The sequence below is a fragment of the Mauremys reevesii genome, linkage group 7 (assembly GCF_016161935.1).
Source record: "Mauremys reevesii isolate NIE-2019 linkage group 7, ASM1616193v1, whole genome shotgun sequence".
Lineage (NCBI taxonomy): Eukaryota > Metazoa > Chordata > Testudines > Geoemydidae > Mauremys > Mauremys reevesii.
The window spans coordinates 76,505,054-76,526,141 of NC_052629.1; the positions used below are offsets into that span (position 1 = coordinate 76,505,054).

Below are 21,088 nucleotides of genomic sequence, written 5' to 3' on the forward strand. Positions count from 1 at the left end.
GGGCAAGAGCCAGTGCAGCATACAAGGAGGCACAGCGTGGGGGACAGTTCAGGGGCCTACGTCAGTGAGGATGGGAGGGCAGCTCTTCTCTGTCCATAGTGCCGCGCAGTCCACCTGCCGAGTGCACACGCCCCCACACCAGCCACACCGCATGAAGCGCTCTGCCCGCAGGCAGCGCTGGCACGTCAGGAAGTGGCGGCAGCCTGGGCCGGTAATGGCGACTTGAGACACCTTCAGGGGAAAGGGAGAATGTCAGCGTGCGGGGCCGAGGCTCGCGGAGATCTCGAGGCAGCCACAAAGCACCCACTGAACAGGGACCTCCACACACTCCTCAGTGCCAGGAGGGCAGGACATGGACTTCCTGCAGCTGGAATGCCCCATGGCACAGCCACTGCTGCCTCCCAGCCACAGATGAGGGGCTGCAATGAACCCCACGGCCCAGCCAGCACATCTCCCCAGGACTGACCAGCTGGCAGGACAGCCGGCTCAGCAGCCCAACATGCAGACCACCTGCCTACACCCCACAGCACTCAGAGGCAGTCCAGGGCTCCAATCCCATTTGGGGCCAGGGCACAAAGTGCCTTCCCGACCCGGCCGAAGTGGGAGACCCCAGCCCAGCGAGGTTGGGGGCAAACACTCGCCTGTCTCACCTTGTTTCCAGTGGCGAAAAGCAGAGAGTCTTGCAGCAGGCCAACCTCCCGCAGCACTGGCAGCTCCTTTCCCAGGGAGAAATTGGCCAAGGTGACGGTGTAGGAGCTGGATCGCTGAAGCACCACCTGGGGGGGGGGAGAGAGCGAGCGACCCCAAGGAAACCTGGGGGACATGGCCCAGCCAACCCCCACGGGAGGAGAGTAGCACTGCCCTGTGCGGGGCACCGTGCCTCGGCTCCCTGCAATCCCAGGGAAGTGGGGGTCTACAGTGTCTGCATGACACCCCAGTGCTGCTCAGGCCCAGCCAGTGGCCTGACGACATGGCTGGATGGAGGCAGCTGACTCCTCCAAGCCCAGCCAGCCGCAGGGAGAGGAGGTGAGCCTACGGTAGTGGCAGCACAACAATAGCACCAGGGAAAGGGATGGAGGTGCTTTGGATTGGGCCAATTGTAACTGGGTCATTGTAACTGGCAGCCAGTCACAGAGCCCCAAGTCCAGTCATGATTTTCCCCATTTTATCCGGCCCGTGTCAGTTCCACGGGATGGACGCCCCGCGTGAGCTTTGGAAACCATTGGAGCATCCCAGGGCGTGTCGCCCCCTGCTGGAGGGGCTGGCATTGCAGCCCCCTTGGAGTGGATACGGGACACAGCCGCGGAGCCTGGCACCGCAGAGCCTACCTGCATAATGCGCCCCTCCGCCGTGCCCAGGTGGGCGACCGTCACATTGCCCTGGGCCATCACAAAGATGGAGGTGAGCAGGACTCCGGCCATGTTCCCATTGAACAGATCCACCTTGTAGGGGGCTGTGGTGACCAAGGTGGGCTTGTTCCAGCAGCTGGTATCCACCACCGGAGACGAGAGGTTCAACTGGGACATCGCACAGCGTTAGCTCCCTGTGGCACCTCCACCACCCCCCTGTCTTCCTCCCCCTCTCCCCGCCGGCTGCCCGGTGTCACACATGGACCTGCCTGTGCTCCCACTGCATCTGGGGGCGCTGCCCCCGCCCTGCTACTCAGTGCTCCCTGTGCTGGCCACCCGTGGGGAGGGAGCAGCTGGGGGGAAAGGGGACAGGGAATCCACTGCTGGCCCCAGCCACTTCCAGCTACCCCCTGCCCGGCTTCCTCCCGCTACCACCAGCAGTCAGCTCCACATTCCCACCTATACACCCCACCCTCCCAGTATCACCCAGCCCCCCAGCACCCACCCATACTGGGATGCTGGGGGGTTGGGATGTATCACCCATATACTGCCAACTCCCCAATACCACCCAGTCTCCCAACCCTCCATATATTCCAACCCCCAACATCCCAGTACCACCCATACACCCCCAACTCCCCAGTGCCACCCAACCCCCATACACCCCAACCCCCCAGCACCCACCCATACACCCCCTGAACTCCAGTACCACCCAACCCCCCAGCATCCACCCATACGCTCCCAACCCCCCAGCATCCCAGTACCACCCATATACCCCCAACCAGGGCTGCCCAGAGGATTCAGGGGGCCTGGGGCAAAGCAAATTTGGGGGCTCCTTCCATAAAAAAAAGTTGCAATATTATAGAATACTATATTCTCGTGGGGGCCATGCAGGGCCCAGGGCAAATTGCCCCACTTGCCCCCCCCCTGTGGGCGGCCCTGCCCTCAACTCCCCAGTACCACCCAGCCCCCATTCACCCGCTGCACCCCAGTATCATCCAGCCTTCCAGCACCCATCTATACATCCCCCAACTCCATAGCACCCACCCATACACCCCCTAACCTCCCTCCCCACCCCCCATACATCCCACCTTGCACTACGGGGTGCATTGCCCAGAAGCTGAAGTTGATGCAATCAACAAATACAAAATGATCTCAGTAACTGATTGGCCCAGAACATCCCCCATGGTGCTACACAGAACTTGGCACCTGCAGGTGTAGGTAGCCTTTGGGCTTGGCACTGGCCGGGCGAGAAGAAGGGGACTCCCCTGATCTCCAGCTCCCCTTTCTGCAGAAGCCCGGGTCAGCTGGAAATCACCAGAAGCCAGGGCCAGCTCTAGGTTTTTTGCCACCTCAAGCAAAAAAAAAAAATTTGGCTGCTCCCACCCCAGCCCTGGGCTGCTCCCCACTGCACCAGCCCTGGGCTCTCCCCTCCCACCTGCACACCCTGCCGCCGCAGCTCTGGGCCTCCCCCCACCCGCACCCCCTGCTGCCCCAGTCCTGGGCTCTCCCCCCACACCCACACCCTGTGCCGCCCCAGCCCTGGGCTCTCCCCCCACACACACACCCCGTGCCGCCCCAGCCCTGGGCTCTCCCCCACACACACACCCCGTGCCGCCCCAGCCCTGGGCTCTCCCCCCACACACACCCCGTGCCACCCCAGCCCTGGACTCTCCCCCCACACCCCGTGCTGCCCTAGCCCTGGGTCACTGGTAACTTGCTCCCAGGGTGGGTCATTCAGCAGGAATTTTGGATGTGCACAGAACACAGACAGGATTGGTTCCCATATGGTTATAGAATTGCAGTAAAGTGGAACAATTTTCAGCTTGTGTGATTGGAGGATATCTGGGTGCATATTATCAGACTGTCCTCCATAAATGAGGAAAAGTTGAGGTGCCTTTATTATTCTTTTGTTCCACTCTTTCTTTCTATGGGGAATTTGCCAATGCAATATCACTGTCTTCCTTTTAAACAAATAAAACTAAAAAAAAGGCAATGGCTTTTGAAAATAGCAATTCCAGTCCTAATAACCACTGGGGAAGCATTTCTTGCTCAATTTTATCCTACTTTTTCTACAGCAAATTACAGTGGATCAGTATATTTGATTTGGGAGAAATGAAGTAACAGCTGCCCAAATTGAGCCTGAGCACTCATGAATTTTGAGGTGTTCAAATCTGGAAGGCAGGTGCTAGATTCCCTTTCTGAATATTAGCTAAATCTGGAAAGGAAAAGTCAATTTCTGCTTCCATGGCTCAGAAGTGGAAATCCTCCTACGTGCCTGGTACTGTATCTAAACCTGCCCAGGTCCAGAGCCTCCCCTCCCTTACTTTTCATTTTAAATTCTAGTGGGATCCACATACCTCCCTTGCTAGGCTTCAGATAGAGAGGGGGCACTGTCCATTTAGTCCACCCAATTCCTTCTTTGGGGGCTGCAAGGTGAGTTCACACCAGTATCCCTAATCCAGTCTGGGGAAATCTTCTGAAGGGGATAGCTGGGCCAAAGCCTTCTACTCCTTGGGCACACTTGTTCCCCATTCACAATGCCACCCCGCTCCAGCAGTGAGCTCTCCATTCACCACAAGCTGCAGCATGAGGTTTCAGCTACCATACTGATAGCAGCCAAGGGAATGCTGGGAAATGTAGTTCTTTCCCTGCTCCAGGGCTGGCTCTATAGGCAGGGAGCTAACCAAGGAACTACAGCTTCCAGGGCCCCCTGTTGGTTCTCAGCTCCCAGGCTGGATCCCTGCCAGCTGCCGCCCCTGCAAATAGGCTGCCCCAAGCAGCTGCTTGCTTTGCTGGTGCCTAGAGCCGCCCCTGCCAGCAGCGAGAGAGGCCTGGCCACAGGACTGGCCGTTAAGCCACAGACAAGAGATGCTGCAAGGGAACAGATACTGCCGGTAGCTGCAAGGGAAGCAGCAGCTCCTGGGCACTTGGATGAATGCCAGGCAGCTGCCAGGAAATTTTAGAGCTGTTTCCCTTGCAGGGAAGTCTCTCTTGGGATAATGGGCAAACTCCCTGCCTTGATCCCAGAGTTTCTCAGCCCTGGGGCAGGGGAGGAGGTTGGACTGCCCCAGGAGGGGCAGGCAGGACAGATGGGAGAGGGGCAGAGGAGTGGAGGTGGCACAGCTGCAGGTCAGCTTCCTGAAAACATCTTCCCCTGCAGCACATGGCCCTGATCCAGCTGGCCAGAGACACAGCTCAGCGGCCCATGCTCCATATGGCTGCTCAGAGGGATAATGCCTGGGCTGACCACCCAAGGCCATCCACAGAGCAGGTGACTTCCCAGCCAGAGCAGGACAGGTATGGACGGAAGGTGGAACAGTGCCAGAAGTGGGCGGGGAAGACAAAGGAGAAGGGATGATGCCTGTGCCAAGGCACAGAAGGAGAGGCCAGCCACCCACCCGGTGCAGGGGGCAGCACAGAGATGAGTCACTGTCCAGTAACATGCGCTGCGCTGTACGGGGGGGGGGGGGCACTGAGGCGCAACTCTCCCCCCACCAGGGAGCCAGAAGACCAAAGCCATGCAGCACTCTGGAGGCATGATGTGCAAGCCGCTCTTGTGACACACACACTGCCGGATGGAGACCTCCTGCCCTGGGACCAGCAGCCAGTGAACTGAACCCGAGCTGCTAGAGCCAAGGGCTCCTAAAGGAAGCTGATGATCAGGGCGTAGGATGGACAGGAAGGAGGAGGACAGATGTCCTCAATGTTCCAGGCCACACAGCAGTGCCCTCGGAAACCCATCTCCATCGCTTGGCCCAGAGCCACATCCATGGGCCTGGCACAGACAGTCCCACAGGGAGGCTCCATGGGATCTGACGCACGCCATCCCTGGAGATGAGGTCGCTACCGCTAGGGCCTTGCTAGCTAGTCACCCCAGGGGCGTGAGGAACCGCTGGCACCAGCACTACCTCAGCAGGTAGGTCAGAACATACTGGTGCAGATTACAACCAGAGCAGGGTGGCACATTAAGCCTGTGATGGGACTTTCAGGACCGGGTTCACAGGAAGCAAAGCTCCCTCTGGCTACAGTCAGAGGTCCCGGAGATGAAGACGCAGTGTTTCTGTCCTGCCTCGCGTTGGCTGCGTACCATTTGCTATCCTGCTGTTGAATCCACAGGCAGCTCCTAACTTAAGGCCTGTTTGCCTCTCGCTTGCACAGCTTAGCTGTCTCACCTGGAGTCATAACACCCACCCCTTCCTCCACGTGCACCAGCACCCAACCCATCTGGAGCAGGCAGCCCAATTTCCCTGCTTTTGGGACTCGCACAGCTCCAGGCAGCTGCTGCAGAAGAGGAGGGCGGCCAACTGTAAACAGAGCATGAGCTCATGCCAGGCGCTCTTGGGAAACGGACAAGACATCTGGCAAGAGTAAATACTTAGGCCCCTCCCACTCCTAAAGGCAAGGGGCTTGGCCTGACCCCGTGACACACAATAGTGGAAGGAAGGAGACGAAGCTGGACCAAAAAGCCACAGCAGCCTCCGTGGAGAGAGGATTTTCCATCACACTTCCAGGAAACGTGGTGGGTTCCCATTCCTCCAGGGCAGAACTCCCAGGAGATGAAACCGGGGAGGGGAAAGGGATCCAGCTGAGATCAGGGCTCGGTACACAGCCTCAGGCTGGGCTACACTTAAAAATCCAACATCACTCGGCTGGGAAAACGTCACCCCAAACACTGTAGTTATGCTGGCCTAACCCCTAATGCAGACACAGCTAGGCTAACAGAATTCTCCCTTTACCTAGCTACTGCCTCTCAGAGAGCTGGATTCACTCCAGCCATGAGAAAACCCCTTAGCTGGCACAGGAAGTGTTTAGGCTGCAGCTCTACTGGGGCACAGCTGCAGTGTTGTAGCTGTGCGGCCACAGACACCCTCTGGCCCACCCCTCTCCTCTACCCAGAATGGAGCTACAGGCTATGCACAAGCACAGCCAGTCACAGGGCAAAGGGCTGCCCTGTTGCACCCTATCCCAGACAGCCTCCGCCTCGCCTCACCGCCCCCTCCACGTCCCTGCTACCCACAGCATTTCACAGCCTCCAGGGGCTGAAGTTCACAGCCTCTGGTTCTTCCAGCGCGGGGATCAGGTGACAGGGCGCTTCCCTCTGCACATCTGCATCTGCTTAGACAAAATCCAGCTGTGTTCTGCTACTGGCAGACACAGAGTCCCACTGAGGGGGAGCACTAAGAGCAAGGCTGCAGGAGGGACTCCCAACAGGGCTCCAGTCGCCAGCACTTCCCATCTTCGCAGAGCAACAAACCATGGCACAGGAACACCAGGGAGGTGACAGCCCGGCCCTCAGACGTTAGGAAACAGGAGATTAAAGGGCGGACGTGCAGTTTGAGTTCTGCCCCTGGGGTGACTGCATTACAGTGCAGTTTTAATTACAGGACCGCTATCCGACTTCCCCATGGGCGAGCATGTCATGGCTGTGCCCTAACACACACACACAAGGGGCCAAAGGCTTTCAAAAAGCAAACTGCAAACCCAGAAATGCCATCTTGTGGCATCATACTGAGCCCCAGTCGGGTCACCAGCAGGGTTGGGACTGTTAGATGCACTGCACAGACCTCTGCCCCTGGAGCAATCCACATCAGTAGTAGGTTGTCATCCTCTCCCGGGCCAGGGGGATGAGGCGCACGCTTTGCTGGGGGCTCCCAGTTAGCTGCTAGTGGTAGAGGAACAGTGAGATGCAGGGATCTCTGCTTCCATTCCCAGGCCTGGATGGGAGCCCAGACTCTTCTGCCATTTTTCCCAAGCTGTTCCATCCCCTCCAACCTGTCTCAGTCCTGTCTCTTCCCCACCCGGGCTCCTTGCCTACCCAGGCTGTCTCCAGTCCTCAGGCTTCTCATACCAGTCCCTGTCTCCTTGCCCAGCCTGTCCCAGTCCCTCCTCCAGCTACTCGTCCAATCTGTCTCTCTCAGGGGTGAAAGTAACTTAAAGGACTTGCCGGTACTCCAGAGTCCTGCAGAGGGGGAGGGGCCTCAACCAGAAAAGGTGTGGCCTCTATCAGAAGAGGTGGGGCCTTTAAATCCCAGGGCTTTAAAATCAGGATTTAAAGGGCTCAGGGATTCAGCTGAAGCTAGGAGCTGGGCCCTTTAAATCACCCCCGGAGCTACCAGCTGCAGAGGCAGCTGGGAGCCCTGGGGTTTGGGCAGGGGTGAAAGTAATTTACATTTCTTACCCATATGGTCCAATCGCAAGCAACCCACCTCTCCTACGTACTTCATGGATCCCTCCCATTGCATGACTTAGGGCAGGTCTACACTAAGGGCGGGGGTCGAACTAGGGTACGCAAGTTCAGCTACGTGAATAGCGTAGCTGAACTCGAAGTACCCTAGTTCGAACTACTTACCCGTCCAGACGCCGCGGGATCGAAGTCCGCGGCTCCATGGTCGACTCCGCCACCGCCGTTTGCAGTGGTGGAGTACCGGAGTCGACCAGAGCGCGCAGGGAGTTTGAACTATCGCGTCCAGATTAGACGCGATAGTTCGAACTCCGAGAAGTCGAACTCACCGTGTCGACCCGGCAGGTAAGTGTAGACTAGCCCATAGATAGAGAAAATAAAGCTACTATTACTACTACCCTGGGGGCTGAACTGCGCAGGGAACAGCTGAGTGTAAACTGTTCTTATGCAGGCAGCAGCAGCAGGCATCTCAGCCAGTGTCCCTACTGAAAGCTAGAGCCTAGAGGAGAACCCCTGCTGGGGGGCGGGAGGTGGGGGGAGGAATTCAGAGCCTTGTCTGCAGCCTGGCTGGAGGAGGGGGAAGGAGGAGACGAGAAACCAATGTGACAGTGAGTTTTCCCCTTCCACCTGCTTTTATTAGCTCTGGATTTAAGCTGTGCAGCCAAATGCTTATATTTGTTGTGTATATTAGTATTGGCGAGATCCCCTCATCCTGGCGGGGACAGACAAGGACTGCCCCTGCCATGATCAAACACACCCTCCCCACGCCCCACCTCTACTGTGAGTGAAATTAACAAGGATGCCAGAAACCGCTTCTAACCCTGGGGGCTGAACTGCTCAGGGAACAGCTGAGTTTAAACTATTCTTATGCAGGGGGCAGGCTTCTCCCTCCCTCAGGCAGTCTCCTTTTCTTACCGGTCCTCCGTACCAGCCCGTACCCGCTTACTTTCACCTCTGGTCTCTCTCCTACCCCCAGGGCTGGTGCCCTAGACTCCCTTCCCATGCTCCTCAGCTAGCCTGTCTCTACTGAATCCCCTGGCCAGCCCCATTGCCCAGTCTCTTGGCCTACCCAGTCACAGTTCTACCCCTGTACCTAGCTCCTCATCAGATCTGTCTCCATCCCCCCACATTCTCCTTGTCCAACCAGCCCCAATCCCCCAGCCCTTCATCCGACCTGAATGCCTCCCTCAGTGGCTCTCAGTCCCCATTTCCTTGCCAAAGCAGTCTCAGCCTCCCCCACACACATTCCAGGCCCGGTTTCCCAACCCCAGTCTCAGACTCCTGGTCCCAGTTTACTCCTTCCCCTGCCTCCCAGGACTGGCTCTTGCCCCTCTGCATTCAACTCTGCTTCCTGCTCAGGACCACTGGGGGGGGGGCAAGCGGGGCAATTTGCTCCAGGCCCCACAGGGGCCCCCACGAGAGTTTTTTGGGGGCTCTGGAGCAGGGTCCTTCCACTCACTCCGGGAGCCCCGGAAAACTCTCGCGGGGCCCGGGCCCCCGGAGCTTCTTCCGCTCTGGGTCTTCAGCAGCAATTCAGCGGCGGGGGGTCCTTCCGCCCCGGGACCCCCCGCCGAAGTGCCGGGTCTTCGGTGGCAATTCGACAGTGGGGGCCCCCACCACCGAAGACCCCAGGCCCCCTGAATTCTCTGAGCGGCCCTGTTCCTGCTCCCCTGGGCCTGGCTGCCAGCAGCGGGGCTCTGACAGCACACAAGAGCCCGGCTCCTGCCCTCAGACCCCATGCCCAGCTGGGGCCAGGAACAGCTCTGCTCTGCCCACCCCCTCTATCCTGGGCTGGAGCATCAGATGCTCAGTAGGAAGGTGGCTGCGCAGACTGGTCAGCACTGGGAGCTCTGGGGCAATGGAGCATGCTCAGTGAGGGAGAATCTCCAGCCACCATTGTGGAAGTCTTCACGGTGTGAACTGTAATGTTAAAACTCTTTGAACTTAGCCAAGTATGGGAGGATTTTCCTAGGGACAACACAAGGCACCCACCTGACACTAGGGTGACCCCGTGTCATGTCCCTGCTCCAAAGCATGGGGCCGCTAGAGCTGGCCATGCAAAAGGTCACATGCAAAACCTCGACCCGACCACATGGAAACAGGGGCTGCCCCACCTACAGGCAAACAAGCCAGCTGCATAGGGTGGCAGATTTCTGGGAGACACACCACGGACCCATCTACCGAGGGAGGGAGGTGAGCTGCAGAGTACTAACTGTCCCATGGAGACCCTGATGTGTTAATACACAATTCACAACCCCCACAAACTGCTCCATGGCGGAGTGCATTCAAGCCCTATGGGGAGAAGGCCCAGGGCACAATGGCCATAGACAGCGAGGGAAGAGGCCTGGTCTCTCCAGTGGGAGGGGAGGCCCTGGATAGTCCAGTTTCTCCCATGGGTGGGGAGGTCCTGACCCTCTTTAAATACCACTCCACTGCCCCTGGACAAAACACCATATATTTCCCCAGCCTCATTCTTGGAAACAGCTTGACCATTTTGGCTGGAAATTCCCAACAAAATTCAGGCTGCGGAAGACACGGGGCTCCTCATCACATCCCCCAAAATGGTTTGAATTTGGCAAAGTTATAAGTAACTGACAATGGAGTCTTATAACAGGAAATGATGAGCAGCCTTCCCAATAGGCCAGATTGCCAGCCCCGGCTCTGAGCACTGGGGTCACAGAGCCACATCCCTCCCCTGCTGCCAGCCCCGGCTCTGAGCACTGGGGTCACAGAGCCACATCCCTCCCCTGCTGCCAGCCCCGGCTCTGAGCCAGATACTTCAGCATAGCTCCAGGAAAGCACAGGTGCAGACTAGCTGAGACACGCCCACAGGGCTGGGGCACGGCAGGGTGAAACTCAGGGCTCACCCTCCCTGGCTGTATCTCCCTAGAAAAGCTGGCACTAATTCCCCTCGTATTTCTGTACCTATAAACACAGTCTCCAGGGCCACCTGCGGCTGCTCCCCTCCCCAGACCTCTTTGCAGCCCCAATTCCCCTGCTGCCCAAGACCCCAGGCACAGACAGAAGATCTCTGAGACCCTGATTGCAGAATGTGGTTATGCTGCACCCAGCAGAGGTTTAGCCTTGCAGTGGCCAGGACACCAGGGTATTTGAACCCCATCTCCAGGAGGCCAAGTTCTGTTGAAAACGAGCTCTCTGAGGATCCAGAGGAGTGGGTCAGATTACAGGGCAATTAGCAGCCGCAAGTGGAACGCTAAATCAGAAGCACCTCTGGTACCTATGTGCACTCAGCTTACAGCTAGGAGAGCTCCAGACCTGGCACTGTTGCCCCTGACTTAACAAGGCCAACGCACCAAACACGAGGTTACAAATCCCCCATGACGAGCTGTGCCAAATGTGCCCGGTGCGCCTGCTGAGAGGCCCGCCATAGGAACATCCAGATGGGGCAGTTCCCAGGTGCAGAGGTGAGAGCTAATCAGAGACAGAAAACATGCAGCAGGCTACACACCCTGTCTGCATCTGCAGCAGGTGAGTCACAGGCACCCAGCTTCCCTCCATGCCTGCTCTGTCCCTGCTCTCTGGAGCTTGGTACTGGCTCAATTCTGGGTTTTTGTACTCCCCAGCTTGCTGTCAGAGCAGCTTAGGACACTGCCACCAGTCTGCAAGGATGGTGCCGATGCCCCCAGTGCTGCAGCAACAGAGTATTTCAATGCCAGGTGGTACCGCCAAGAAGTGCAAGTGCAGCCAGGCCAGAGAGGGATTGCATGGGTAGGGAGCGGCCACGTGCACTGCCCCTTCCCCATCCTATACATGTGTGCCATCTGCTGAAACCTGGCCGCACACCAGCACTTGTTACCTTCCCCCGTGGCCAGCAGCCAGGGAGTCTTGGCACGGCCTCCATGGCAGGGCCGGTGCAACCATTTAGGCGACCTAGGCAGTCGCTTAGGGCGCTAGGATTTGAGGGCGACATTTTTTTCGTCAGCGACCGCGGCGGCCGGATCTTCGGTCGCCGCCGGCATTTAGGCGGAGGGAGCTGGGGCAGGGGAGTACGCGGAGGGCTGCCTGCAGCAAGTAAGGGGGTGGATGGCACGCAGGGGAACTCCTTGCCCCAGCTCACCCCTGCCCCGAGCATGCTGTGGTTGCTTCACTTCTCCCGCCTCCCAGGCTTGTGGTGCCTAAGCTGATCGGCGCCGCAAGCCTGGGAGGCGGGAGAAGTGAAGCAGCGACGGCGTGCTCGGGGTGGAGGCGGAGCAGGGGTGAGCTGGGGCTGGGGGGGTACCTCAGGGTGGGGAGCTGCTGCAGGGGGGGTGCCTCAGGGCAGAGGGGGAGAGCTGCCACTGGGGGGGGCACTTCAGGGCGGGGGCTCGGGGACGGGGGAGGCGCAAGGTGGAAGATTCGCCTAGGGCGCGAAACATCCTTGCACCGGCCCTGCTCCATGGGCATGTCTGACAGAGCCCTAGCAATTCTTGTTCATCCTGCACTGGACAGGAGACAGCTTCTTTCTCTGAGTCACAGGCCTGGACCCCTCCTTGCACCCCCACTAGAGAATCAATTTTCCCCTCAGGCCTTAGCAGAAGCTGAACCGAAGAACCCAGCTGGGGAGTGTGAAGATCCAGGCCAGGCCAGAAACGCAGCAAGGGGCCAGCTGGGAACTGACCCTGCTGGAGCCACTGGGGAGAATTGAGTGTCGGACTCTGGGGTGCTTGCTTTTCCCCTTGCTCTGGGCTTGCCTGGGTCATCAGCCCCTCCACACAACCCAGCTCTCTGACAGGCACTTGCCCCCCGCCCCCCGAATTCGCTGCCTCTCTTCAGTCATCTGCTTGTTTCCGAACAGGGAGAGGGAGGAGATTTAGGGATTAGGATGCTGATGAGCTGATGACATGAGCCTCCTGCACTCGGTGCTGCTCAGTCCTGACCTGCAGCCCCCCTGCTACTCCAACCAAGGTCAGAGACACAGTGATGCTGATGGTGCCTTGCCCACTCCTCGACCTGGGACAGAGCTTGGGTTAGGTTTGAGACCCAGGCAGCCCACTGAAGCATGGCTGGATCTGAGAGAGTGCTGGGGGGTCCAAAGATCAGCCCAAGGGCTGGAGTCACTATTCTATCTGGGGTGGCACTTCCAGGAGAAAGTGGGTAGGAGAGCTGGGTGTAGGCCTGAAATTGAACTCAGCCTTGGGTGAAACTCAGGGATGTCACCACTAAAATTAAGGGGGAAAATGCTCCACTGCTGCTAAGGTGCCCCCACCTCAGGAATGCCCCTAACAAGAGTTATAACACCAAGGGTTGTAAAGTAGAGACACCCAGGCACTGGGAAGTTTAGGGAGGAAACAGACACCAAGAATTGGTAAAATAGCTACGATAAGCTCTGACCAGTGAATTTATGCTAACCATTTGCACAAACACAGAAGATCATAAGTTACAATTTGGGCATGAGAAGTAAAATATAAAGAGTTGAACAGGGAGGAAAAAACAGAGGTGCCAGTGCATGGTTGGTTACATTTTGTTACCTAGGGATACTGAGTTAAAGGAGGTAGCTTGTTTTACCTATATAATGTAACAAAAAATAATGCTCTTTGGGAACCATCTCCAGACAGGAATTTAACACCAAGCTGCTGGAACTCTGACCCCTCTGCACAACTGTGACATGCAGACGCTTCACCAGAATCCCCAGATGAGATGATCCTGACTGGCCATCGGGTGAATTTTGTCTGTATATTGGAAGTGTTGAGCATAAGAGATTTGCTTGGTATACGTATTCTGTGTGTGTTGCTAATAAATAGATGTTTGAGCACAGCTGTGTAAGGCTCTCTCACTGGGAAAAAGTCCTGCAGACCCATAAGGCCCTGAGCCTCGAGGGAAAGGGCGGGTACTTAAATTGACGAGGTTTCTTCCTGAGCCCCACAGGTAAGGATAGGTGCCTTACACCCTGAGCCCTCAGAAGGGAAAGGGTGGGGGCGCCTAAATTGATTGGGTCACACCTTGAGCCCTCCGCAGGATATAGGTGAGGTGCCCCGGATATTTGGCGGGTAACAGGGGGGACAGCGCCATAGGCACCCCCCTACAGCGCTGTGCTACGAACAAGCCCTTACCTCGAGCCCCAGGGAATAGCACCCCCACCAGGGCTCTGCTGGGTTTGAGCACAGAGGAGAGACAACACGTCCCACCCCGGTCCTCCATAGCCACAGGATGGGGCTGTTCCCCCAGATCCCTGGACATGCAGCTCTCTGGCCAAGCTGCCAGTGCAGAGGACACACAGTTGAGCCCGTCTGGTCAGAGCCCAGGTGCCCAGACTGACTCCTCGTTCAAATAACACAGTGCTGACAGGCACCAGCCTCCTCTTTACAGCAGGTGATGTCCACTGAGGCAGTGCCGTCTAGATCCAAGGCCGGGCGGGAGGGGCAGGCAAAGTTGCTGGAACTGGAAGGAGGGTCCCATCACAGGTCAAAGACAGAACTGGCCACCTGCATGCCTGGGGGTGGCATGTTCCCAAGGAACACCTGTAACACCCTTTGGCTGGCTCCCCACTGCAGATGGAGAACTCACCCCGCCCAACCTGACAGAGCAAGCCTAGAGCCAGGCCATGCTGTGCCCGCTCCCCAAGCCCAGGCCCGAGTCTCTCCCAGCATGTCCCATCCCATTATTTAAGAGTGGATCGGGTTGGGTTTGAATGAGAGAGATAAACCTCTGCGGTGCCCTGCTCCCTCCCCCCGCAGCCACTGCTCCTCAGCACAGCGCCTGGCTTCAAATGGTAGTCCACGTTCAGAAGTGACAGACGCTACTTCCCTAGACCTGCCTCAAGGGCTTGACACACGCTCAGGACACAACCGAGCTCCCACTGGATGGAAGGACAAGACCGGGATCCAGAAACAGAGTTACTACCGAGCCCTCGCCCTTTACTCTTCCTAACCGCCAGGCATGCATGGGCTTCCTGTGCTGGAGTGAGGGGCTTTCCTAGGTGGATCGCTCAGCCAGCACCCCTTCCAGCCCTTGTAGAAATCCGCCCGCAGCCAGAAATCATGTAGCGACAGAGAGGGGAAATGAGTCAGGGTTATTGCACAATCCAGCGGAGCAGGCAGCCTTCGGATTCCAGAGGCAGCAACACCCCTTCAGCTGCCAACACGCTGTTTGTTTTGCTTGTGCAAACTAAGTCGGCCAGCCTGCACAGCCCGCACTATCAGTTCCTAACTGGCCTATGGGCCCATTTCACACCAGAAACCTCCCATGCTTCCAAACCCCGTCGCTGCGAGGTGCCATGCTCTCCTGCCATTTGCCAGCATGACACAGCCCAGTGTTAAACTGCAAATCGCCCCGTAACTGGGACCCTGGCACCCCACCTCCCCCAGGTGAGCCTGCTCCTCATCTCGCGTGACGCTGCCCAGGAACGTATCCACACAGAGGGTCTGGCCACCTCGGATGAGCACTGCGGAGGCTCTGAGCCATGGGATGCCACAGAAGTCAGGTTGTAAACACCTCCCTGCAGCACTCTGCAAACAAAACAAGCAGCATGTTCCCAATTCCTGGAGCTGGGGGCCCCAGGGAAGGGGGCACCAACTTGTTCTGCTCCAGGAAGAACACAAAGCTGAGAGAAAAGAGGGAAAGCAAACAGCCACACAATGCCAGGAGTGGGCAGGACGGCAAACAGCAGCCGATCAGTAAGAATAGGAAAAGGCCAAATCAGACCAGACTTTCACTTTATGCAGAGATTGCTAGCCACAAGTTATCATTGTTATTATTCATGCCTGTTGCGGCACGGCCTAAGGGCAATCCCACAGTGCCAGGCACTGTAAGACACCCCATAGCTATATCAGTGTGTGGCCAGGAGCATGGTAACACCCACTAACACAGCTACGTGGCACAGGATTAGCTTTGCCCACAGCAGTGCTTGCTGCCCAGGGGAATTTTTGTGGATGGTCATTTTCTACAATCCTGAGATCACAGGTTTGGAGTCTAGCAGAAGCCCAAAGTGCCAGTGAGTAGCAAAAAGTTGGCATAGCCCTTTTTTCCTCTCTCTCCCTCCCTTGCTGCCAATGACCGTGTCTGTCTGTATCCCATCACTCAGAAAACACAGGCTCAAGTGCAGATCACGGGGCTGGGAGTCAGGAAGGCCCAAGTTCTCACGCTGGGTCTGACACAGTTTTTCTGCAGGACTCTGGACCAGCCCTGTCCCCTCCCTCTGCCTCACTTTCCCCATCTGGCAAACGCAGGGGAAGCAAATGTTTCCTCAGGACTTTGTGATGCTCCATTCATATTTGCACAACACTCTGAGAGAGGGAAGTGCTATTTGCTAACCCCATGGGCCACATCCTCTTGAAGGAACGGAAACAGAAGACAGAGCAGGGCACTTGGATCAACTCACGTGCTGCCAAGCAGTAATGAGGCTGCTGTTAAATGTGTGTCATTGGGGCTTATATATAATTCATGGGGTAGAAAAGCAATTAAACCAAACCTCACTGGCTGGGGGGAGGGGCAGCGGGAAGAGAAGCTTTTAGGGTTTGGGGAACAGAAAACAAGGCCGCTATAACTGATGGTGAACTAGCCCCGCTAGTCCCACCCTCAGGGTGACATGAGACACAACCGACTCTGCTCGGAGCAAGGTCAGCAATACGCAAACTGCAAAGAGCCTGGAGCTACAGTTGAGGCAGCGACCCCCTGGCCCTAACCACGCTGACAAGCGCAGCTTCTCACCCCACAGAGCACTCCGCAAGGACAGGGCTCCCCTCAGACAGATCTCAGCTACTGCAACTGCTAAAGGTCATCTCAACACCCCCCGAACCAGGAAGCACAAAGGCCCGGCTAGCACAGGTAAGGGTGAGGAACAGGAAGACGCTAACCAAACGTTAAGCCTCAATAGCTGAGGTTCAATGTGGAATAAGAGGACTGGGGGCAACTGGGCCGCCTTTCCTTTTATCCCAACCAACTGGCCCACCCCAGAGAAACCGATCTGAGCAGAAAGCGCTGCATGCCCCCGCTCCCCTGGCAAGGGGGAAGGCAGCGTTCGCAGGGGACTCACGTTGTGGGGGCAGTACTCAACGGCCTGAAAGAAGCTGAGCCCTCGCAGCAGCTCGCGCTGGGCAATGCCACAGCACTTGGACATTCCATCCTCGATGGCCTGGTTGATCTGGTGCACGGGGAAGGCGCACACCGCCGAGTACCAGCGAGGCACGGAGCTCTCTGCCTCACTCTCAGCGAACGCACCAAACAAGACCAGGTCAGTGTCGTTGACGCTGATTTCCTGGGCCAGCTTTGGGCCCGGCCGGGCCACATGGGCTGCCTGCAGCACGTTGAAAGCCACATCGTGTTTGTGCTCCCCATCCGAGCTCCGCCTCCGTCTGCGCTTGGACTCGAAGCGGCAATCCAGGACCAGCTCGCGGTACCAACCCATGTTGTGCTCCTTGGCTTTCAGCCGCACCAGCCGCGTGTGGTATGATCCAGATTTGGGGCTCTCCTTTTGGACAGTCAGGAAGTACACAAAGTCCTGGGCATTGAAGGAATACACATAGTCAATGGGGTAGGAGTCCTGGAACTCCGGAAGCACACTGAGGGAATCGGAAATACAGAACCCATCCAAAGTGGCCTTCGGTCTCCGGATAGACACCGATTTCGGGCTGTACCTTGCAGCTATGCTGCTATTGATGGTAGAGGCAATGTAGAAGTAAGAAACACGGCTGGTTTCAGTCACCAGGACCCTCGTCCCCAGGGGGCTGGCCACGCAGTCTGGGCACTCATCAGGACTGTTCTGAGCTGCATACAAACAGTAGGTGGCACTAACCACCACCAGGCTGTCTTGGATTTCCAATTCGTGCTGGAAGCACCGGCCGTGCTGGGAAGTGCCACAGCTGTATAGCCATGGCTCAGATGGGTCCATCACCAGAACCACATTATCTGTGTCTTCAGGCTTCCGGCTGGCTCCTGGCTCCTGGCACTGGGCACAGATCTCGCACTGAGCACTGCCCACGGGGCCAGTCACGATGACTGATGAGTTTGCCAGTGCCGGGCTCACCACATAGATCTTGTTTCGCACTGCCACAAAGAGGGCAGCTGCTCCGCTCGGATCCTTGTAGGTGACAATGTTCTGGATGGGGCCTTCCGCGGTGAAGCTGGGCAGATCATACTTGACAGTGAAGTCCCTGGTAGCACTATAGGGAATCCGCGGGCACTGCCAAGTGCTGAAAGAAACTCCAGTGAGCATGAACCCCAGGGAGAGGCAAACCAGGAATGAAAGCCCCATGCTAGGGGAGGAAACGGTGCTCCAAGATCCTTGACTTCAAAGGTCACCTGAGCGCCTCAGCTCTGAGCGGGTCTGGGATCCATCAAATGTGAGCTACCAGCCCACTACAGCTAAAATACCAGCAGGAGAGAGCATGTTAGTCGCAGCACTGAAGAGGTGTCATGCCCCACTTGAGTACCCACCGGGAGCACACCTTCTCCCCATTCCCCAGAGCAGGCACTGGGTCTCCCCCAAGAGTGCAGAGAGGATCAGGCCCCCCATGCTGGCTGGATCTCTCCAGCATGTCCACAGCACCTCCCAGCTGGACAGACCCAGAAAAGCACTGGTTCATCTTATTCACTGGAGGAAAGAAGTGGATTTGTATTGATGGGTCATGAAGCATGCCGCCCTGACACTGCACTGCCGTGTCAGCGAGCCACTTGCAGTCAAGCATCTGGTAACCTCAGTGAGGGTTCACCCAAACCAGGCAAGCCAATACACTCTGCATGCACTGCCCTGGATACACACTGGGGCTGAGGCACATTGGATGTTGAACAGAACAAAGAAGCCTGGCTAGGTTTTAACCAGCTACAATGTTTGGATCCCTAGACTGGTGGCTGCATAGTTCTGGGGCCCATTCCAGTTGGGATCTGCAAGCAGACAACACTTCTTTCTCTCAGAATCCCCTCATCTTTCATGGGCAGCCCGAGCTATTTGGAAGAGGTAGCACCAGGCAGCCCCTCCTCCATCTGGCCTCCGCATTGCCATGAGATGGAGACAGGAAGGGCTGGGGAGGGGAGAGGGCGAAGATTCCTCTTGCTCACTCAGGCACCTGCTGCAGATCCAGGGACTGAGCATCAAAGGTGAGCCTGGCTACCATCTCAGCCTGCATCTAGCTAGGATGGGAATGAGGGGCCTTATTGATGGCCCGCCTCCCACTATTCCCAAAACCATCTGGGCAAGAGCCTTTGTCAGGAAGGTTGAAAGGAGCACTGAAGTGCAGAATAGGGCCCCAGTCAGGTTGTCTGCTAACAAGGGAGGCCTCAGGACTGCGCTCACTTCCCTAAAGAGCAAAAATCGATCAAGAGGCAAAACTCCCGGCCCCAAATCATCTCCATGCATAGTGAGTCCGAGTCTGTTCCAGCTTTATAGAACACCTGCCTCAATAGAATCATAGAATATCAGGGTTGGAAGGGACCTCAGGATGTCATCTAGTCCAACCCCCTGCTCAAAGCAGGACCAATTCCCAACTAAATCATCCCAGCCAGGGCTTTGTCAAGCCTGACCTTAAAAACCTCTAAGGAAGGAGATTCCACTGTTATTTCATATGCCGGGTCCCTGGATTAAGGGAACTTGACAGAATTTGGCTTCTGTTTGGTTTATTATTATACAAGGCTACAGTCTCAGGGGCACATTTTCCTAACCTTCATAAGTGCACGTGGAGCTGCCCTCAAGCACAGACTGTTCTCAGTGGTACCTGATGACAGAACAAGGAGTAATGGTCTCAAGTTGCAGTGGGGGAGGTTTAGGTTGGATATTAGGAAAAACTTTTTCACTAGGAGGGTGGTGAAGCACTGGAATGGGTTACCTAGGGAGGTGGTGGAATCTCCTTCCTTAGAGGTTTTTAAGGTCAGGCTTGACAAAGCTCTGGCTGGGATGATTTAGTTGGGAATTGGTCCTGCTTTGAGCAGGGGGTTGGACTAAATGACCTCCTGAGGTCCCTTCCAACCCTGATATTCTATGATTCTATGTGCATCCGCAACTGGCTGGTTATGTAGCTAAACTGCCACTGTTGCATAGGCACTTACTTAGGCCTTGTCTACATGGGAAAGTTTTACCAATTATACCACTATAATTACACCAGTATAGCCCCACCACTCCACCGTGGACAAGCCTTATTCCGCTATAAGAGACCATTTTTCTGGGTTAGTTTACACCTTTTCCCAAGCAACATACGCTAAACCAAACAAGCCACGCTTCTCCTTGTGAGTATCCCCAAGGGGCATGGCAGCACCTCCAGATTAGTTTAATTACACACTTCAGTTTACAGATAAGGAAAATTGCTTTTTAAACAAGGCAGCTTTGGAGTGGGGAACTTCCTCCTCTCCTTCGTCTGGGGCTGGGCTGCTAGCTGCATCCACACACCTAGATTACTGCAGTGATTCCGGAAACTCGCCTGCACTGTCTCACACCTCCTCTGCTCCAGTCACCACATGCCAGAGGAAGGCAGAGACAGGGGGAATATGGATAAGGAGAGCCAGCCGCTCCCTCTACCCCACACCCGCCCACCTGCTAGGTATGCTCACCGGGGGCGGGGGTATGAAACTGGGGAAAGACACCGAGAAGCCAGGAGAACAGTAGGGTTTCTATTGAGGCAGGAAGCATGGTAAGTGGAGATGCCCTCCCTATGCCACAAAAACCATGGGACAGGAATGGTTATGACTGACCAGGGCAGATTTGAAGCAGTGACCTGGTAGTGGCAGGTCCTGTGCCCCACGCCTCATCCTGCAGGCAATGGGCCCTGCGCCCCACTCCCCATCAGATCAGATGCCCAGTTCCCCCATGCCAGGTGGCTCTCTGTCCTGAGTACCCCCATTGAATCTCATTAACACGCTCCCAATGGTTAGAAACTGACCCTAGAAAACCGTGCCAGGCACAGGCAGAGATCTGTCCCTGGGACCAGCATATGGGCACCTGCTGAGAGGCAATCCAATGGCCTCAGAGCGTCTGCCTGCCCCTGCTCTTCCCCCCGGGCAGGGACCCCAACGCCAGCCTGGGCCCCTCTCTGCACCCCCCCCCCTCCCATGGATCTGCCCTGGGAACCCATGTTCCCTAGCACCAGTGGGTATAAAACCTGGCACCAGTGGGTATAAAATGGGTATTCACCCCCCATCCCAGAGTCACCCCCTGCCCGGCCCTGCTGCCCCAGACACACCACACACACACCCCCGCCCCAGACACACCCTCTGCCTGGCTCCTGCTGGCCCAGACACCCCCCGCCGCCCACCCCAGAGACACCACCTCCCTGGCCCCCGGAGACCCCCGCCAGAACCCACCGCAGCCACTGGCCGTTCCCCGCTGCGCCGGTCCGGGCCAGCCCGTGTGTGCTTGGCCGGGGCGCTCCGCTCACCTGGTCGGGTAGCTCCGGGGCGGGGCGAGTTGAGCTGGAGGAGGAACCCGCCAGCTCCCGCCCTGGGGCCGGCACGGCGGGCGGGCTCCTGCCAGCGGGTCCGCCCGCAGTCTGGCCCGAGCCCCGCGGCAGCGCGGGGTGTGAGCGAGAGCCCGGGAGCTCCGAGTGCCCAGCTAGCCGGGCGGTCATCCCCGGACACACACACACACCCCGGACAGACACACACATAGCCCGGACTGACGCACAAGCACACCCTGGAT

At 57.1% G+C, this 21,088-nt stretch overlaps 1 protein-coding gene across 3 annotated transcripts in view; it reads right to left on the bottom strand.

Annotated features, from left to right (window-relative positions):
* MST1R (macrophage stimulating 1 receptor) overlaps positions 1-20,853 on the bottom strand; it is a 56,987-nt gene extending 36,134 nt beyond the window's left edge. For 2 of the 3 annotated variants that reach the window (XM_039480725.1, XM_039480722.1), the window contains exons 1-5: positions 20,755-20,816; positions 16,502-17,829; positions 1,329-1,517; positions 651-776; positions 61-231 (exon numbers count right to left, since the gene is read on the bottom strand). In XM_039480725.1, the coding sequence (XP_039336659.1) occupies positions 61-231; positions 651-776; positions 1,329-1,517; positions 16,502-17,719 (1,704 nt within the window). In that variant the 5' untranslated portion in view covers positions 17,720-17,829; positions 20,755-20,816. The other variant, XM_039480724.1, reaches the window with a different exon arrangement.
* Between the last annotated feature and the right edge of the window lie 235 nt (positions 20,854-21,088).